The 17,813-nt window shown below is 42.7% G+C and overlaps 1 protein-coding gene across 1 annotated transcript in view; it reads right to left on the reverse strand.

The window, feature by feature from the left end:
* The window catches only part of GATB (glutamyl-tRNA amidotransferase subunit B), a 189,252-nt gene that overhangs the window by 59,897 nt on the left and 111,542 nt on the right, over positions 1-17,813 (reverse strand). The window contains exon 9 of the mRNA XM_077477034.1: positions 12,632-12,821. Coding sequence (XP_077333160.1) covers positions 12,632-12,821 — 190 coding nt within the window. The remainder of the gene's footprint in view (positions 1-12,631; positions 12,822-17,813) is intronic.

The raw sequence follows: 17,813 nt of genomic DNA on the forward strand, positions 1-17,813 counted from the left end.
GTAGTGAGAAGTGAACTAAAAAATTTACGCCCTTAGAAAGCCTGAAGGCGGTGCTTGGTTTTCGGGGCCCCGTACGCGGCTAGGCTCCCAAAAAGTCCCACATATGTGGTATCCCCGTACTCAGGAGAAGCAGCAGAATTTATTTTGGGGTGTCATTTCACATATGCCCATGGCATGCATGAGCAATATATCATTTAGTGACAACTTTGTGAAAAAAAAAAAAAAAAAAGTTTGTAATTTTCCCGCAACTTGTGGCAAAATATAAAATATTCCATGAACTCAACATGCCTCTCAGCAAATAGCTTGGGGTGTCTACTTTCTAAAATGGGGTCATTTGTGGGGGTTTTGTGCCATCTTGGCATTTTATGGCCTTCAAAACTGTAATAGGTAGTGAGAAGTGAACTCAAAAATTTACGCCCTTAGAAAGCCTGAAGGCGGTGCTTGGTTTTCGGGGCCCCGTACGCGGCTAGGCTCCCAAAAAGTCCCACATATGTGGTATCCCCGTACTCAGGAGAAGCAGCAGAATTTATTTTGGGGTGTCATTTCACATACGCCCATAGCATGTGTGAGCAATATATCATTTAGTGACAACTTTGTGTAAAAAAAAAAAAAAAAATTTTTTTTTTTGTCATTATTCAATCGCTTGAGGCAAAAAAAAAAAATATTCAATGGGCTCAACATGCCTCTTATCAATTTCCTTAGGGGGTCTACTTTCCAAAATGGGGTCATTTGGGGGGGTTTTGTACTGCCCTGCCATTTTAGCACCTCAAGAAATGAGATAGGCAGTCGTAAACTAAAAGCTGCGTAAATTCCAGAAAACGTACCTTAGTTTGTAGATGTGACAACTTTTGCGCAAACCAATAAATATACAATTATTGACTTTTTTTTTACCAAAGACATGTGGCTGAATACATTTTGGCCTAAATGTATGACTAAAATTGAGTTTATTGGATTTTTCTAATAACAAAAAGTAGAAAATATCATTTTTTTTCAAAATTTGCGGTCTTTTTACGTTTATATTGCAAAAAATAAAAATCGCAGAGGCAATCAAATACCATCAAAAGAAAGCTCTATTTGTGGGAAGAAAAGGACGCAAATTTTGTTTGGGTACAACATTGCATGACCGCGCAATTACCAGTTAAAGCAGCGCAGTGCCAAAGTGTAAAAAGACCTCTGGTCATTTACCAGCAAAATGGTCCGGTCTGAAAGTGGTTAAAGACTACCTTTACACGCACATGAACTTTAATGGCATCCCAGTCTTGGTCCATAGGGTTCAATATTGAGTTGGCCCACTCTTTGCAGCTATAACAGCTTCAACTCTTCTGAGAAGGCTGTCCACAAGGTATAGGAGTGTGTCTATGGGAATGTTTGACCATTCCTCCAGAAGCGCATTTGTGTGGTCAGGCACTGATGTGGATGGGAAGGCCTGGCTCACAGTCTCCACTCTAAATCATCCAAAATGTGTTTTATTGGGTTGAGGTCAGGACTCTGTGCAAGCCAGTCAAGTTCCTCCACCCCAAACTCGCTAATCCATGTCTTTATGGACCTTGTTTGTGCACTGGTGATATCGGAACAGAAAGTGGCCATCCCCAAACTGTTTCCACAAAGTTGGGAGCATGAAATTGTCCAAAATGTCATGGTATGTTGACGCCTTAAGAGTTCTCTTCACTGGAACTAAGAGACTAAGCCCAACCCCTGAAAAACAACCCCACCAAATGATTTGGACCAGTGCATATGCAAGGTCTATAAAGACATGGATGAGCAAGTTTGGGATGGAGGAACTTGACTGGCCTGCAAAGAGTCCTGACCTCAACCTGATAGAAAACCTTTGGGATAAATTATAGCGGAGACTGAGAGCCAGGCCTTCTCGTACACATCAGTGCCTGACCTCACAAATGCGCTTCTGGATGAATGGTCAAATATTCCCATAGACACACTCCTAAACATTGTGGACAGCCTTCCTAGAAGAGTTGAAGCTGTTATAGCTGCAAAGGGAAGGCAAACTCAATAGTGAACCCTAAGGATCAAGACTGGTTTGCCATTAAAGTTCCTGTAATCGCAGGTGTTCCAAATCTTTTGGTAATATAGTGCATGTCATTAGTTAAATTTGTCACAGTTCTGTTCTGCATTGAGGCCTGTTTATCAGAAGGTTTCCAGAGAAACCACATTCCCACTGCCTATACAAGAAACTGAAAATTAAGGGTGGTGAGAGACATACAGATTTAGCACAAAGATAAATAAGATGCGAGTCTGCCTGTCCTCAAACCTGCATTGAAATAATCTGCTTTTGGTTGACGAACAAAAAAGACATAGATTTGTCATCCATACAAGCACATCAAGTTGGCCTTTTATCGCACCTCATCGCATTGCACCTCCAGTTTGCATTGCAGTGAGAACAGGCACATAGAAACAATTATTTTCTATGTGTCCTAGGTGTCACTGGCATATAACCCATATTAATCAATAACAATTAAAGTGGTTGTAAAGTCACCTTAATTACTAACTAGTATGCCCTCTGTTATATCAGGTTAAATTTTTAAGTGCCATTGTTTTTTTAAAAATGATGCGGCACAATACCTTATTTTGCAGGGTCACTGTCACGGCGCTCTCCTTCCCCCACTTAAAAGACTACAGAGGGAGGGGCTGAGGGTTCCCTCTGATGTCACCAGGAGGAGAGCCTCGGGTGGTCATGTGACCATTCAGCGACTGTCTTCGGTAAGGTAATGCACCGCATCATTTTTAAAATACAATGGCACTGAACGATTTAACCTGATATAACAGAGGGCATACTAGTTAGTAATGAATGTTATTAGGCATAGTATGGCAGCAGCAGGGGAGGGGCGGGGAGGGCATGGATCACACACAAGCTGACAGGCATGGAGGGGAGGGGGGAGATGACGGGGGAGAGAGGACAGAGTAGGGCTGCGGATGACGGAAGCATGTAACTTTACCACAGTGACAGGGCTCAACAGCCATGGTATACCGTGGTCAGTTTACAGGGGGAGGGCAGAACCTGGCTGGTTTTTAGGTGACAGAAAGGGCCAAACGACAAAGCACATGCACTATGCTGTTATTCATGCTTTAAAGGAACAGGATCCATTTATTTTTTTAAGGTTAACAAACGCTTTACCTTCATTGAGGTCAGAGAAGTACAATATAGATTCAGATTGGCTGCTGTGGATATTATATTTTTTATATTTATTTATTATATTTTTATTTAGCAATACCCTGCCATTTTCAGTTATACGACGAAGCATCTCAAGAAAATGAAAATAGTGAAAAATACATTTAATTAGCACTGGTAATAACAACTGCAGGATGTCTACAAGAACTTTATAGTTTCCAGGCAGCAAAGCTTTCAATATGTGATTTAGTTGTAAATACGCCTCTTCTGGACCATTATTGCATGCATCAACAGTTTCTTAGTCTACTCTTCAAACAATAACTGACAACAGGTTGTTATAGCAACAGGCAACATATATGCATTTTTGCGGATAAATTACTAGCTATAGCATTAGAGTTTAGTAGTTTTTATGTTTAAACTAATGTGTAAAGGATAAGATACATAAATGGAAATAAAAAAACAAAGGGGTCAATAAGAATAAACAAATTAATGGAAAACAAACGTGAACTAGTACATGACATGATTATGGCAATGGTAAGATCATAAATGAAAGAGTAAAACTGCAAACTAAACTGAAATGCAGGGTCAGTTGTTAAAGCAGCTAAATTGACCACAGTGTAATTTGGGTAACCCCCCCGAAATCTCCATTTGTCTGAAGGTTTGTTCCAACCCCCAGCCCCCTTAAACCTAGGCACAATTTCAACCAAACCTGGTTAAAGCTCTGCCCCCCATGTTTGTTGTTTGTCTGACTGTTGCCCATCAAGTGATTGGTCAATGGGCTAAGTGCAGGAGTAGGGAGGGAACAACCCACAGCACAGCCCTACAATTTGATTCAGAATTTATAAAACCTTGGAGTTGGGGGGCTTCCTACGTGCTCTGAAAGTGTCTGCTCTTGCACCAAAGTGTCAGTCACTTTATGACCTTGAGGCCGGGTTCACACTGGTACGAAAAATGTTCAGACATTGGGAGTTCATGTCACATGATGTGTGAAAATCAATGTTTCCCTATGACAGCCATCTTAACTGGTCAGACACAAGTTGGTCTGACTTTGAAAATGCTCCCTGCACTACTTTGGTCTGACTTTGATCCTACTTCAGCCCATTGAATATCACAGAAGACAGATCAAAGTCAGATCACGGTCTTAACTGCGCGTAAAGGATGGCCTTGAAGGAGGTCACCATTTCCCCTAAAAATCTCCTGCAGCCAAAATGAAGGAATTTTCCTTTGCTGATAAGTTGCATTAGTCCTACAATGCAACTAATTCATGTCTTGGGTAAGAATACCTTCTTCTGTATGGTATCTATAACCAGCCCCCAAGTAACCTCCTTGATGGTTTTAAGGAGAATCTTACTAGGCTGAGAATCCAACCTAGCGGTTTCAGCTATCTACAGCTGAGATTAGACTCTAGTTTTAGATCTGAGACTGAATGATCTATTCAAAGTAGATCTTCTAATAGGCTAGGACCGCTATGCCTTGAGCCTTTAACCTGGCTAAAGGAGGTTCCAGAATCTTTCAGAACACTCGTAGTGCTGTGGCTAAGCCGAATGGCAGTGCCACGATTGATAAAAATAATTTTATATTTCAAACCGCAGAGATTTCTGGTAAGCAGGAAACTGGCACAGAGATATGCAACTCCCCTCCTTGCAGGATGGACACAGCTGATCAAATTATGAAAGGATCAGATGTTTAAGTGCCAATTCAGATCTCCGAGATCTAGAGTGGGCCTTACCTCTCTGCTTGGCTCTGGGACCTTAAAAGGTTTGAGCCAAAAAAACCCTGTTCCACTAAGGGAATCTCTGATATAACTGACTGTGATAACAGCTGATCCAGAGAACAAAGAGACACTTTTCTTCTTTCTTTCTCTTTTTGTTCTGGAACCTTAGGAGCATTCTTTGAGGAGACGGTCACTCTTGCATAAAGACTGCTGCATCAGCAGCCCCAAGGACCCCACAGGTAGCACCTGAACAAGACCCGAACCCCAAACCCTCAGATCGAAAGCCGACTGGGCCACCCGGGCTCTTGAAACTCTAGATGTAACCTAGAGAAAAAAAAATTGCAGAAATAATTCTGCTCTTAACATTGTTCCTGCCAGACTTTGAGAATCGCAGGACCTTCCCCCTCACTCAAACGAGTGGGAGTGCTCCTTCATAAGAAGGCCTTAGCATTCTGCTTCATGGGCTTTCTGCCCCAAGATCCTGCTGCTGCCCCTGGGAACTTTATCCTGAACCTGACGATTGAGGCTGTCGAGACTGCCTAAAGGCAGATACCCCAGGCATAGGAGAGGCTGCATGATTAACCACTACAATACAGGGCACTTTCGCCCCCTTCCTTCCCAGCCCAATTTTCAGCTTTCATCGCTCTAGCGCTTTCAGTGACAATTGCGCGGTCATGCTACACTGTACCCAAATAAAATTGTTATCATTTTGTTCGCACAAATAGAGCTTTATTTTGGTGTTATTTATTCACGACTCCGTTTTTTATTTTTTGCGATATAAGTGCAAAAAAAAAAGGAAATTCAGAAAAAAAGCAATATTTTCTTTTTTCTATTTTAAAAGAAATCCAATAAAATCAAATTTTGTCATAAATTTAAGCCAAAATGTATTCTGCTACATGTTTTTGGTAAAAAAAATTCCGTTAAGTGTATAATAATTGGTTTGTGTGATCACGGACATATGTACGCAAATGATCATGTACATATGTGTGCAGGTGATCACGTACATATGTGTGCAGATAATCATTGGGACATGTGATTTTAGTGGGACATATGTGGGGGACATGTTTTTATTATTAGGGACATGTATTTTTATTATTTGGGGACATGTATGTTTTGGGGACATGTGTGTTTTGGGGACATGTGTGGGGACTGTGTTTACACTGTGTTGTGTGTTTACACTAGACTGATGATCAGTGAGTAAAAAGCTGTAAAAAACAGCTCATACTCACTGATCATCAGCCGGCTGCAGCGTTCTGCTCTCCTCTCCTCAGCGATGACTTCCATGTGAGGAGAGGAGAGCCGATTGCCTAGCAACCGGCTGTTTGTTTACATCACATGACGGCCGTGATTGGACACGGCCGTCATGTGATCAGGAGGGCCAATCACAGAGCCCTCCTGCCGATCTGAGATGTGCCGTGTCCGGGTGACACGAGCACATCGGGATCGCGCCGCTGCGCGGGCATGCGCGCGCGCGATCCCGCTACTTCTGAAGGACGTTCCTGAACGTCCTATCAGAAGTAGACGGCTCCCACTCGGCCGTATATATGCATAGGCCGGGTGGGAAGTGGTTAAAGGAGAACTGTTTGAACCTCCTTTTACTGTTAAAGAGAGATTTACCCCTTTTGGATGTACTTATCCACTCTAAATAGTCGTACCCCAGGAAGGGACACAGACTGGATAAGGGTTTTCCCCTGGTGCTTCGGCTGATCAATATCTCAGCCATGGACCTCTGCAAAAATGCACTAGTCCAAGTATAAGCCATAGGGCTTAAACGATCGAGTCCTTCATAGCATCTGTGAGACACAGTGCATCAAATACACCAGCCCCTTGCTGGGCCTGCTGATCAGGCAGAACTTTCAGGTATCTCACACCTGTTCCTTAACCCCTTGGAGTCCACATTCCAATGCATTGACATGACTCAAAATGTGCTCCACCACAATAGTGGAGCAGACATTAAAGGGTTAATGGACTGAGCTGCTCCAATTGCAGCCAGAACTGCAAAAGACATCTTGTCTTTTAAAAGGAAAATCCAACCTTAACTTGCTGGATCCTTTAACATCAGTGCATTATCCACTGGACATGTGAGACTCTGCTCACTGAGGTGATGCAGCATTAATAGCTGGAACCTCCCATTTCTTTCACAGAAAGGTTCCCATTCAGAATATATAAGTTATGCATGAATAGGAAAAAACATCCCCAGGTGGGGGAGGTTCAAATTAACCCTATTAGAGGTAGATACCTCAAGAGCATGTGGCAGGGCAACAAAGGGGTTAAGTAAGGGTTAAAAAAGGAAGTAGACAAACACCTGAGCTGTGCGGCTACTCCCTCCCTGTTAGGATCCTCTGGAGAGGAAAAATAAGTATCTTCCAATATTTGGGAAGATCTACCTGATCCCCAGCCTCCTCAGCAAAGGGCCCAGAGGACTAGATGGGAATCTGCTATGTTTAGTCCTACTATGGAGAGACATCATAGCAACAACCTTTTAAATGGTAGAAGAAAAACCTGTTTATATGAAATACACAAGGACAGAAGTGTTCTACCCTTGACGGCTCATCTGACTGGCCGTATTTTTCTTTTTACCTCTCGGGGGAGGAAGACAGACATTCTCTTGGAAGAGTTTTTAGTTTGTTGTATACCATTAACCCCTTAGAACCCTTAGAGGAGTTCCTGGTCCCTTTGTCACTCATAGCTTACAGTACAAAGCAGAGGCAGTACCAGCAAAAGAATGTTTCACTTGCTAGGCTATAGTACAGTACAATAACTGCTATTAGTCCTAGCTGTACAGTACAATGTTGCCAAAAGGAAAATGCCTGTGTCACCAAACCTGACCAGCAACTACTCTGCTCTGTCCCTCCACCGCCAGGCAGTAGCTTCTCTTGCAGAGCTCTAACTACTTCCTACACGTGTGGCCGGCGCCTGACGTGGTCTAGCCAGGCCCCCCACGTGAAAACGCCCCCCTTCCTGTTTCAAACAGGGATGCAAATCTTCTGCATGAGCACCGGCATCATGGCGGGCGTTGGCGGGGGGTAAATCCTCCGCTCGGTGAGCGGCTGCGACTTGCCCAAAAAACTTTTTTCCTTTTTCTTTTTTTTAAAGAAAAAGAGGCAGCTGGCTGGCATTTAAATAGAGCAAAATCACCAATCTGGGGGCCCAGGAAGTTATCAGACCCCCCTTCATATCTGAGGGTCTGAGCTGTCCTGAACGGAGAGGAGCGTGAAAGCTTCTGCTGTTTCCAGCGTTAGAATGGTGAGTGCTCAATACAGCCTCCAGTGGTGACACATAGACATGACATGACAACATAAATACATGGAAGGAGAGATTCCTTGCAGAAAATCTCCCCTACCTTTCCTCACCGCAGGGCTTTATCAGAGATAAAAAAAAAACAATCTTCGCCCTTCATGGTAGGCTCCGAGACCTTGAAAGGAAACCTTCAAGAACAGGGGTACATTCAGGTAATCCCACAATCCTGGACCTACGAGAAGACCCTGCCAGTAAACTTTTATTGGCCTCACTACCAAAAAGTACTGGATCCCAGGTCCAGCTTTAAAAGCATTCGCAAGCAAAACCTTGTGTCTTCGGATGACGAGGCCTGGGTACCGTTCATTTAGTCCATTACGGAGACATCAGAATGGATCCGGTCAAGATGGCTAGCTCTCAAAGGATTACTGCCCATGGAGCTCAGTACACACATCCTTACACCTGCCCAACACCTTAGGCACTGGTGAAAAAACTGAGGACTCCCAGTAATGGGAGGGGTTATATGGGGGAAGTTCACGCCTTAAAAAGGCGTGCCAGTGTCCAGCACCTGATATGCCGATATAACCCACATAGTTATTACTATGGCTCTGTGTCCCCTGATGTAAGAAAAGAAACACATTTTTCCTGTGTGCTGCGTTTTATTTTGGACACTTTTTTTTTAGGTGAATGGGTAGGGGTACAATGTACCCCATACTCATGCACGTTGAGTGGGGGGGCCGGGATCTGGGGGCCCCCTTGTTAAAGGGGGCTTCCAGATTCCGATAAGCCCCCCACCTGCAGACCATGACAACCAACGGCCAGGGTTGTCAGGAAGAGGCCTATGTCCTCATCAACATGGGGACAAGGTGCTTTGGGGTGGGGGGCGCAAGGCCCCCCTCTGCCCTAAAGCATCCACCCCTCCCCATGTTGAGGTCATGTGGCCTGGTATGGTTCAGGAGGGGTGGGTGCTCTCGCTCATCCCCACCCCCTTTCCTAACCTGCCAGGCTGCATGATCAGATAAGGGTCTGGTATGGATTTTGGGGAGACCTCATGCTGATTTTCGGCGTGCGGGGTTCCCCTTAAAATCCATGCCAGACAGAAGGGCCTGGAGGAGGAACCCATTGGTTGTTTTTTTTTATTTAGCGCAGAGTTCACCCTAGGGATTCATACCAGACACAAAGTGCGTCGTGCGACTGTCATGTTGTACCAGTGTGAACCCAGCCTTACAGGTATGTGTGACCTGCAAATCATACAAATTCCAACAGCAAACGATGTTTCAGTTGTACATCACAATCATTTATTGAGATAAAATAAGGGTAATATGTTCTCTTTGCCGTTACTTTATTTCTTATTAAAAAACATAGAAAAGTGACAGCAGAAAGACTGTAGTCCATCGAGTCTGCCCATTGCATTTATTTATTTTTATTTTTTTGGGGGGGGGGGGGGGGGTTCATTAGCCTTGTTGTCCGACTATAGATCTATGTTTATCCCAAGCATGTTTGAAGCCATTTACTGTTGACTGTCTCACTACCTCTGTTGGAAGTTTATTCCACTCATCAACTACCCTTCCAGGAAAATAATATTTTCTAAGATTCCTTTTAAACTTTTTCTCCATTTAGTCTGAGGTCATGTCCCCCTGTTCTTGATTTTGGTTTCATATTGAAAAGACTGCCTTCCTCAACCTTACGCACCCCTTGATGTATTTAAAGGTTTCAGTCGTGTCTCCCCTTTCCCGTATTTCCTCCAGACTGTACATATTAAGTTCTTGAAGTTGCTCTCGATATGTTTTATCACCCACACCTTTCACCATTTTTATTAGTCGCCTCTGAACTTTTTCTATATTATTAATATCTTTCTGTAACTGAGGTCTCCAGAACTGGACACAGTATTTTAAATGAGGTCTCACTGAAAATCTATATAGGGGAATCGAGACCTTCTTCCTCCTGCTGGTGATCCCTCTAGGAATGCATCCTAGTATTCTATTCGCTTTTCCCACTGCCTGGTCCCTCTGTTTGCTCATTTTGCAATCATCTGAAATAAGCACTGACAAATCTTTTTCCTCTCTAGTGCTGGCTAACACTGTACCCCCAATGTTGTACTCTCTAAGGGGATTCTTTTTCCCTAGGTGCATTATTTTACATTCAGAAATATTGAACTGCAGTCTCCACTGCTTTGACCAATCTTCCAGCAGTGCCAAATCATGTTCCATGTTACAGTCACCTCCAGGGTTATCAACCCTATTACACACGTGTGTCATCAGCAAAAAGACATACCTTCTTGACCAACAAACTTTTAGTTATTTTACTTACATATAGGTTAAATAAAACAGGACCCAGTACAGAGCCTTGTGGTACCCCACTAGAGACTGGTCTATGTTCTGAGGGAACCCCATCTACAACCACAAACCCCATTTACTGGAGCTGACAGAATATGGAACCAGTTCAAAACTTTCAATGTAATATTCCCAACGTACACATTCCTGTAGAAATGGCTGTTTATAAATGTGTGCTGAAGCAACCACCGGCTGGAACCGTATATAGTCAAAAATAGTGTTTGGTTTGTATCACAATTTGTCACATGCCTGATGAAGGGGTTCTGTGCGGCTCCGATACACCGCTTTCTGTTGTAGTTATGTGATCGCTGATTAAACTATTGGACCCATTTTTGGAGATCATGGTTACTGGTGAACATTCTTTTCTTAGAACATGGAACCATTCAAAAAAATTAGAACACCTGTCAGGTATGTATAGCTGCCTGTGCCCCCAATCAGGGAGATTCAAACAATTAGACCTGTTATTTATATTTTTTATGTTACTGTTATCACCAAAGGTAAAGTGAAGTAAAAGAAAATGCCAAATTTTGGGTTGTCCCCAGAACAGGAATAGTGGGGACATCTTCCAACAGAAACACTAGTTCTACTGACCGTGGTGACAATGACGGATTGATTCCCTCACAGAAGGATTTTCTCTTACTTTCTGTTTTGGCTATGGGACAGGATGTGAAGGGAAATATCCCCAATAGGATGTAGATGGCAAAAAATAAATATTATGCTATCCAAAATGAAAAATAAAGTTTTGCTTTTAGTTCTACTTTAAGCTTTGAAAATGAAAGTTAGAAGGTGATTGGTTGCCATGCACAGCTGCTTTGGATTATGTCTGATCTAGTTTTGGTTAAATTCCCCTGTATGTATATTTCCACACGGAGCGGAAAAGATACAGAGGTGGCTTTTTATTACTAGTGATTACTGCTATTGGCCATCACAGTGCTCATGTGACTGGGAACAAATCCTCCAAAAAAAAGGTATGCACATATGTGGCAAAGCAGTTAAAAGCCTAGTTCATGCTATTCCATATGTGCGCATAGGCGGAAAAAAAAGAGTACTTTTTATGTCAGGTACGTTTGAACCACAGCCAGTTCATTACACCGCACATTAAATATTAGTATTGTATTATACTAACAATTTAAAAGAATATCTTTAGGATTTTGTGTGAAAATTCTCAGCATTCAGAATTTGGAAACATTTAACAGATAAAAAAGGCAATATTAAAGCATTCTTTGTGTTAAAAGCTTATAACTGAATTTTACAGTTATAAGTAACCATTTTTTCTGAATGAAAACTACTCATTCAGTTTTTACTATTGTGATTAGACACAGTTAGTCACATGGTACAGATGAGCTGCGATTGTCCCTGTCTGCAGCATGTGATAACTGTGACCAATCACAGAGCTCATCACAATAGTACACAATGAAAGGCATGTAACAAAAGCATTTCATTGTGTACAACTGTCATGTGATCTGCTGTGATTGGTCACATGGACATGGCGGGTGACAGATTGCGACAGAGAGCAGCCCGGAACAACAGTGCTCCTGCCCAGCCGTTACATTGCAATAGGCCAGATGGGAAGAGGATCTGTGAATATACTACAAGTCCTGTCTGCCAACACAGAGAATGGCTTGTAATACTCAATGAACCTCCAGGGCACTGATGAGCATCCTTGTAGTTCATTACTCTTCCTGCTCTCCAGTAACTGTCTGGAAAGTATAGGGCAGACAGCTATACTGATTGTCTGCAGCAACCTGATATTGAACCCTTGATCTGCTGATCGTGGATGCAATGCTCTTCCTATGAAAAAAGTATTAAATGCACATTTATTAACCTGCAAAAAATGTGCATGTATTATTTTTTTAAAGTGAACTTATACTTTAAAAACCTCTGAGACCAATGCTATGATTTTAAGGCTCATCTTCTCTTCCTCAACTACTTGTTTGAAAACTAAAAGGCATAGGGGGACATTTACTAAAACTGGAGCACACAGAATCTGATGCAGCTGTGCATAGTAGCCAATCAGCTTCTAGATTTTATTGTCAAAACATAATTGAACAAGCTGAAGTTAGAAGATTATCGGTTACTATGCACAGCTGCACCAGATTATGCGTGCACCAGTTTTAGTTAATCTCCCCCATAGTGTGCCTTGTTAATTTTTTCAGAGCATTATTCTGTTAATATTACATTAGTACAAGCTTAAGAGCATTGACCAGCTCAAAATAAACTTACCACTAGAACAAAACTGTGCTCAGGCAAGATCCCATATTCTTCAACAAGTCTTTCCCTGGTGACACTTGGAAGTTCTGGCAACATTTCTTTAATCAAGTCTATATTTATAACTTGACTGGCATCCACATTATTTGGTAATGTCTTGGTATCATAAAGTATCAGTGGGGGAAGGTTTGGTTCTGGCATAAACCTTTAAAGAACACAGAACATTGAAACACACAAAAAAAAACAAAAAACAAAAAAAAAACACATAGAAATTGACCATAATACTACTTGTTAAACACCCTACCAAGCCCCCTGCTCAACCAGTGTTTTGTAATGCACTTTGCATACCTAAATAATTGCAGTAATATTACTGCCAAAGCAACATATAGATGCTTCTAAGGAGAATATGTGCAGGGATGCGCATTTACAACTAGAATATACTCAAGTACATTAAATTTGTAAGACTAGTGTTGGGCATTATGTCATTAAAAAAAAAAAATTTGACTTACAAATTTCTTACCTTGGAGTACAGTACAAGACTTGTATTCATAGACTGTGACCACATATGGGCTCCCTTCAAGTGATTAAATACTGGCAAAACACTGCTAAAGGCCACCCACCCCTACTGTACACTCACATAAACCCACCCACTCTGAGAGAATCCAGTTTTAATGCAAGCAATAAGCAGTGACTACAGAAGACGGAGTTGAGGGTCCTGTGCCCCCTGTGCTGTTTTCCAAGATAAGAGATTCTCATTATCTTAAAGTGCCACTAAAAGCAAACAATATTTTTAGTTTTGGATAGAGTGGATAGGGATTAGAATTTGTATCAGGTTTCGTTGCTGTCTGTGCCAACATTAAGGAGGTTTACCCTCTCTATTTGTCTTGGAAAAGAAAATCCAAAATTTGGAGTTGACATCAGAACAGAAATAAAAAAAGGTATCTTCCAATGAAGACACGAGTTCTGGTGACACCCGGGAACTCCTTCACTTTTCAGGGATGTCATCTCACTGTTTGTTTTGATCATGGGACAGGAAGTGAAGGGAAAGCTCTGTGATGGGCCACACATGAAAAAAAAAACTGATCGTTATAACCCTCTATTACTCTATTCAAAATAAAAATAAAAAATTTGCATTTAGTGACACTTTAAGGCTCCATGCACACTGAAGCTCCAAAAAGCTTTTTCTGGACGCCAGACTGCTGGCAGAAAATGCTGGTTTGAAAAACGTGCTTTTAACAGCGTTTTGTACTAGCGTTTATTAGCGTTAGTGTTTATGGGCATTTAAAAAAAAAAATACACAGTGGACACTCCAAAAATCCCACAGTGCATTCCAAACTCCCACAATGTATTGAAAAAATAGAACACCGAACACTAATTAACACGTGTTTATGAGCATTTATAAGCGTTCCTGAGCATTTATCGGCGTTTGCAGTTTTTTGGTGGTGAAAAACGGCACTTTGAATGCAAATTTCTGGCATTCAGAAAAAAGCCCATAAACGCCACTGCTCATTAAGGCTGCATTCACACCTGAGCGTAGCGTTTTCAAGCGTTTTTTGCGGCATTTATTACCGCGATTCACAGCGGTTTTTACCGCGATTTTCCGCAATTTTGTGCAGGGCAAAAGGTCACCAATGTTAAAAGAAAAACACCCAAATCTACTCAATTCGAGCGACAAAAAAGGGTCTGGAACTTGTTTGAGCTTCAGGCGTTCCACTACATGTAGTGGAGATGTGAACCATCTCCATTGAGAATAATAGAATTTTTCCCCTCTAGCGTTTTGTAGCTTCAGGCTTCAATCTACAAAACGCTCAGGTGTGAATGGGGTCAAAAGCTAAAAAGCGTCCATGTGTGCATGGACACATAGGCTAACATAGAGTGGAGTTTATGAGCTTTTAACAAAAACAGTTTATGAGCTCCAGTGTGCATGGAGCCTAACAGTACAGAACTGAACTGCAAACATGTCCACAAAAAAATAAATAAATAGGGTTAAGGGAGCCAAAAACACATAGATGACAGCTTGAAGCACAATGGGGCCTGATGCTTGTAGCAGCAGAGGCCTGAACCTTTATCTGGTAGAACCCAGATAGCATGTGAACAGAAGACCAGGTCGTAGCCTTGCAAATCTTGGATGTAGATGCTTGATGCTGAAAAAGTCCCCCAAAAAACAAAAAGACCTAGTGGAATGAGCTCTGAGAGGAAAAGAAGAAACCCTTTCCTTAACCACTTTCAGACCGGACCATTTTGCTGGTCAATGACCAGAGGTCTTTTTACAATTTGGCACTGCGCTGCTTTAACTGGTAATTGCGCGGTCATGTAATGTTGTACCCAAACAAAATTTGCGTCATTTTCTTCCCACAAATAGAGCTTTCTTTTGATGGTATTTGATTGCCTCTGCGATTTTTATTTTTTGCGATATAAACGTAAAAAGACCGCAAATTTTGAAAAAAAATGATATTTTCTAATTTTTGTTATTAGAAAAATCCAATAAACTCAATTTTAGTCATACATTTAGGCCAAAATGTATTCAGCCACATGTCTTTGGTAAAAAAAAAGTCAATAACTGTATATTTATTGGTTTGCGCAAAAGTTGTCACATCTACAAACTAAGGTACGTTTTCTGGAATTTACGCAGCTTTTAGTTTACGACTGCCTATCTCATTTCTTGAGGTGCTAAAATGGCAGGGCAGTACAAAACCCCCCCAAATGACCCCATTTTGGAAAGTAGACCCCCTAAGGAAATTGATAAGTGGCATGTTGAGCCCATTGAATATTTTATTTTTTTGCCTCAAGCGATTGAATAATGACAAAAAAATATATATTTTTTTTTTTTACACAAAGTTGTCACTAAATGATATATTGCTCACACATGCTATGGGCATATGTGAAATGACACCCCAAAATAAATTCTGCTGCTTCTCCTAAGTACGGGGATACCACATATGTGGTACTTTTTGGGAGCCTAGCCGCGTACGGGGCCCCGAAAACCAAGCACCGCCTTCAGGCTTTCTAAGGGCGAAAATTTTTGATTTCACTTCTCACTACCTATTACAGTTTTGAAGGCCATAAAATGCCAAGATGGCACAAAACCCCCACAAATGACCCCATTTTAGAAAGTAGACACCCCAAGCTATTTGCTGAGAGGCATGTTGAGTCCATGGAATATTTTATATTTTGCCACAAGTTGCGGGAAAATTACAAACTTTTTTTTTTTTTTTTTTACACAAAGTTGTCACTAAATGATATATTGCTCACACATGCTATGGGCATATGTGAAATGACACCCCAAAATAAATTCTGCTGCTTCTCCTGAGTACGGGGATACCACATATGTGGGACTTTTTGGGAGCCTAGCCGCGTACGGGGCCCCGAAAACCAAGCACCGCCATCAGGCTTTCTAAGGGCGTAAATTTTTGATTTCACTTCTCACTACCTATTACAGTTTTGAAGGCTATAAAATGCCAAGATGGCACAAAACCCCCACAAATGACCCCATTTTAGAAAGTAGACACCCCAAGCTATTTGCTGAGAGGCATGTTGAGTCCATGGAATATTTTATATTTTGCCACAAGTTGCGGGAAAATTACAAACTTTTTTATTTTATTTTATTTTTTCACAAAGTTGTCACTAAATGATATATTGCTCACGCATGCCATGGGCATATGTGAAATGACACCCCAAAATAAATTCTGCTGCTTCTCCTGAGTATGGGGATACCACATATGTGGGACTTTTTGGGAGCCTAGCCGCGTACGGGGCCCCGAAAACCAAGCACCGCCTTCAGGCTTTCTAAGGGCGTTACAGTTTTGAAGGCCATAAAATGCCAAGATGGCACAAACCCCCCCCAAATGACCCCAGTTTGGAAAGTAGACACCCCTAAATTTAGGGGTACACTAGTGAGACTAGGTAATAAATGGCGGGTGCCCTGAAACTATAAAAAAATAACGAACCAACCAGAGTCACCTGTAACAGTTATATGGTGATCACTGGTGAAAGGGTTAACTAGGGGGCAATCAGGGGGCTTTATGCGGTAGTATATGGGGTCCCTGGCGCTATAAAAAGCTGCGGCGAACCTAAATACCTACCTGCCTAACTAGCGTCACCTGTGACACTAATACAGCGATCAGAAAAATGATCGCTTATTAGGCTGGGTTCACACTGGAGCGATGCGGGAACGCCACGAATCCGCGGCGGGTTCCCGCATCGCATGCCTCCCGGCGGCAGTTCACACTGCCCTATGCGAACTGCTGGGAGTGTCAGTGAAATGTTAATGACACCCCCAGATCAGTTCGCATATCGCAGTGCGATCTGCAAACTCGGATCGCATGGTGTGAACACCCATGCGATCCGATTCTGCTGCGGACCAAAAAAAGGGTCCCGTGCGAATTTGCGGCGGGTGCGGCGAATGGCTGAACTCGAATCGCACAGGGATCGGATGTGATTTGCACTGCAGTGCGGTGCGAATCACATCCGTTCTCATAAACCGCTGCAATGTGAACCCAGCCTTAGTGACACTGGCGACGGGGGGTGATCACGGGGTTAAACCTTTATTGGGGGGGTTAGGGGGGTACATTAGAACTAAAGGGGGCTAACCCTAACTGCCCTAACAGTTATTACAGTCACAAATGACACCAATGCAAAAAAAAAAAAAAATGCAATTGGTGTCACTGTGACTGGGGGGGCAGGGGTAATTGGGGGGTGATCGGGGGGTAAAGGGGGGGGTGTGAGTGTGCCTGGCATGTTCTACTGTGAAGTGTCGTGTTGGTGCAACTCACCGATCCTCTCTCCTCGGTGCCGGAACGAAAAATACCGACATGGAGGAGAGATTACATCACTTCCTCTCCTGTGTTTACATTACAGGAGAGGAAGTGATGCAATGCTTCACTCCCATTCGTCAGGAGCGATCGCGAGGGGGTGGCCATGAATGAATGGCCGCCCCCTCATCCCGGATCGCTCCTGCACGGATACCGACCGCCGCTGGCACCGGGGGGAAGGCAGGGACGTACAGGTACGCCCATATGCCTGCCCGTGCCATTCTGTCGACGTACATCGTCGTGCGGCGGTCGGCAAGTGGTTAAGGGAACATGCTTTGGAAATAAGTTGTCAGATCTGAGACCAAGGCTGCCAGGCAGACCCTGACAGCCTTGACAACATCCAGCAGTGTAGGGACATTTCTGTGGCATGTTTAGGAGATATGAGA

Source organism: Lithobates pipiens, unplaced genomic scaffold (genome assembly GCF_037356315.1).
Source record: "Lithobates pipiens isolate NorthernLeopardFrog02 unplaced genomic scaffold, aLitPip1_a1.2 Scaffold_13, whole genome shotgun sequence".
In the NCBI taxonomy this organism is placed as follows: Eukaryota; Metazoa; Chordata; class Amphibia; order Anura; family Ranidae; genus Lithobates; species Lithobates pipiens.